This window comes from Apaloderma vittatum, unplaced genomic scaffold, assembly GCF_000703405.1.
Source record: "Apaloderma vittatum isolate BGI_N311 unplaced genomic scaffold, ASM70340v1 scaffold19275, whole genome shotgun sequence".
NCBI lineage: Eukaryota > Metazoa > Chordata > Aves > Trogoniformes > Trogonidae > Apaloderma > Apaloderma vittatum.
Window position 1 is genome coordinate 5,414 of NW_009715675.1, and position 3,301 is coordinate 8,714.

The window sequence follows — 3,301 nt, forward strand, 5'->3', positions numbered from 1 at the left end:
AGGGAAATGGTTATCACTTCACATTTGCCTTTTTTGCCTTTAACCAGGGCAGGGTAGAAGTGAGAAAAAAAAAAAGCAATTTTTGTCCCCTCTCTTTCTCTGTGGCATTGCCCAGGCTCATTCCCCAGACACAGCTCACCTCGTTATGGGAATTCGCCAGCCCTGCTCCACCCACCCCTTCCATGTGTGCTGGAGGATCCAGCCAGCCCAAAGGGCTCTTCAGGGGGAGGCAGAGGGTGAGGGTCCAGGCAGGATAGGGAAGAGAGAAGGAGCAGAGGGAGATTATCTCAGAGCATCCTTCTTTTTTTAATGCTTTTTTTTTTTTCCTGTTGTTAATGCTCCCAATCAAGGGGTAGAAATAGCCCCCAAAAAGGCTTAGTCATGAAAACAGTGCATTTTCTGGGGTCCCCTGCAAAGGGGTTATACATATAGCTATAGTTAAACCCATTACACATAGCTATAATGGATGCTCATATGCACGTACTGTTCCCAGATGGCTTCCAGTCAACCCTGGACAAGCTGGTGTTTTGCTGCCTAAGAGGTTTTTCCTGACATTTTCTGCCCCACACCTCAGCCACTGACACCTGCTGATTTTGCATAAATGAAGCCAAGAAGTCAGAACTCAAGACACACCTTAAGTTGTTTGAGTTCTTTCGGGTCCTATAAATACTTTCAGAAGCACGCTACACCCCAACCCTCACCTTGCCTGGAAAGAATCCCTCCTGGAGCTGCAGGATCAGCCTCAATTTGTGGAGGAAAACCAGAGAAGTGTGCTAGAAACCTTCCTGACCCCAGGAGAAGTGCTTTGTCTGCAAGACTAGCAAGCATTCAGCCCCTCTCTGCTTTTCCCCTGTAGCAGGACCCAGCTAGGACAAGATCTGGCTCAAAGCACATGAAAATAGACCTGGACAGATAAGCAGCTCGTGGGGGGGGCTCTGAATTAAACAGATTCTCCAACTCTGGGCTGCCTGCAGATGCATGGATGTGGGTCTCACATCTCTAACTTGTTAGCCCATGGCTGCAGATGCATCTGGGTGTTCCTACACCTGTCCATGCCACATGCAATATTTGCTCTTTACCCCACTTCTCACACCATGTGTGCAACACCAGGCCAGCCCTGAGCTCTGCGTGTCATCTGTGGCTGCACATGGTGGGGAAACGTGCTGAGCCAAGGGCTGCTGCTGGGAGCACAGCCAGCCCTGGGGCTCTAGTTCTCCCAGCTTACCTGTTTGAGATTGTACAAGCCATGCTTGTCACAGTTGGGGATGTGGAGGGAGTAGAGATGCTCCAGGGGACCTCGCTCATCTGGCAACCGCATAGTGGAGATGCGTTCCAGGACCTGATCCAGCTCCTGCTGACAAGGGGTCTGAAAAGAAGCCCAGAAAACAAAACCAGAATGATAAGTGCAATGGGACCATTCAATGTCAACACTTTGGAGAACAGAAACACCAGTAGGGATGAACACCTGTGTGCACCTCCCCATGACACAGGTCTGCCAATGGGTCCCGCAGCAGACTTTACCTGCAGACACCCAAAAATCAGAGTGCTGCACATCTGCACATGCCAATGGGTAGAGATCCACACAGGGAGACATACACATCTCTCTCGCATGCCTCACTTGGCCCAAAAACATGACACCAGGTCACTGGCCCTGGAGACACAGATCAGAATCATCAGAGATGCTCCCATGGGTCCCACTGGTGACAAGTGATGTAAAGGAGGACTAATCTGAACAGACCGAGAGGGCTTCCATGAGCAGAGCCCAGATCCCACACCTGTGATGTAGTTTTGGCCCAGAAGTGCAATTCAAACTGTATAAGAGCCCATGGGAGTGGAAGCGAAGCCCCGAGAATGAGAACACCCAGAAAAGCCAGCTTGCCTCTTGCTCCACAGCACCTCCAAGCCAGGGCTCCCATCCAAGACAGTCTGGTTGAATTACACCTGATGGGAGCCAGAGTCCAGACCTCTCTGCCTTTGCAGTTACTGGGTTTTTTTTCCCAAAGAAGCAGCAGCAGTGTGGAAGCTCTCCAAGTTGATGGTGCCTGCACCTTATTTTGAACCTCTGCTTTGCCGATTCCTTGGAGGGGATGAGGGCTCTGTTTTAAAGACTCTGTCCCCGCACTCCTCAGATATAAATACCCTATGTGTTTATAGAGGTACGTATTATGGACCTTTTGGGTTGGCTTTCCATCCCCATCCCGTCTAGTTGCCTTGACCAAGGTGCCCACTAGAGGGAAACCACGGCCAAGGATTGGAGGGCAGAAAGACAGGGGACAGGGAGGACTCAGGACACCCTCCCTGATACGTGACAGCTGCAGAGTCCATCCTTTGGGGCTCTGGCCCTCCCCTTCAACCTGGACTGGGGCTGCCAGTCCAGGCAGACAGCCCACAGCCCCTTGCCCCAAATCCCCTTGGGTCAACCCTGGCACTTGCTTCAGGAAAAAGGGTGTGAGAAAGCTGGTCTGCAGGCAAAGGGCACACTTGCACCCCTGTGGAAGTAGGTGTCGAGCCAGCAGGACTCCCCCGCTTTCTAGGCTCTGCTGTCAGGAGGTGAAGCTGCAATGAAAATAACACCTCCCCAGCAGCACATCAAAGTTCATCAGATGGTGTGTTCGGTCCCAGCTTCAGGCCAAAACAAACATTTGCTTTTCCTTTTTTCTCCTCTCTCCCCTTTCTCCTAATCTTTTTTTTTTTCCCTCCTTAAGACCGTTTGCTGCAAGTGTCACTAAGGCTTTTGCATTCAGCATTTCCCTGGTGAGTCTGCAGCTACCTCCACTAGCTCCCCACAGCCCCCTGCCCTCTCACCCTGCCCGACGACAGCCGCGACTTCTTCGAGTCCTCATGGTTGTGATGGGGCTTGCCGACTTTGCCCATCTGCCGCTGCTGCTCGTTCACCTTCTCCCTCATAACCGCCAGCTCCTTCATGCCCGTCTTCATGGGCTTCCTCCCGCCGGCTCCGCTCAGGATCCCTGGGGTGCCATCCACGTGGTTTTCAGCAAGGATACTCTCAGACCGGTCATCACCATTATCTGCAGGAGACGGGGCAGTCAAGGAAAGGGTCAAGCTCAATCCTTCACGTGTTCATCCCATCCTGGAGTGCTTTCAAGCATGGCCAGTGACCAAGCCATAAAATCTTTGCATGCAAAAATTTCAAATTGCATTAGCCCTTTCATCTGAAAGGTGAGAATAGATTCTTTCATTCTGGAGTTATTACCACACTAAAAGACAGTTTAGGGAGCAGGGGAAATTGCTGCTGGAGAAGTTCTTTCTGGTTTTGCTTTGACCTTCTAAATTACTTCCC

General features: G+C 51.3%; 1 protein-coding gene across 1 annotated transcript in view; it reads right to left on the reverse strand.

Moving 5' to 3' along the window:
- Positions 1-3,030, reverse strand: part of LOC104273814 (insulin-like growth factor-binding protein 2) — a 4,426-nt gene extending 1,396 nt beyond the window's left edge. The window contains exons 1-2 of the mRNA XM_009869255.1: positions 2,806-3,030; positions 1,226-1,366 (exon numbers count right to left, since the gene is read on the reverse strand). Of these exons, the coding sequence (XP_009867557.1) occupies positions 1,226-1,366; positions 2,806-2,937 (273 nt within the window). The 5' untranslated portion in view covers positions 2,938-3,030. The remainder of the gene's footprint in view (positions 1-1,225; positions 1,367-2,805) is intronic.
- Positions 3,031-3,301: the final 271 nt, after the last annotated feature.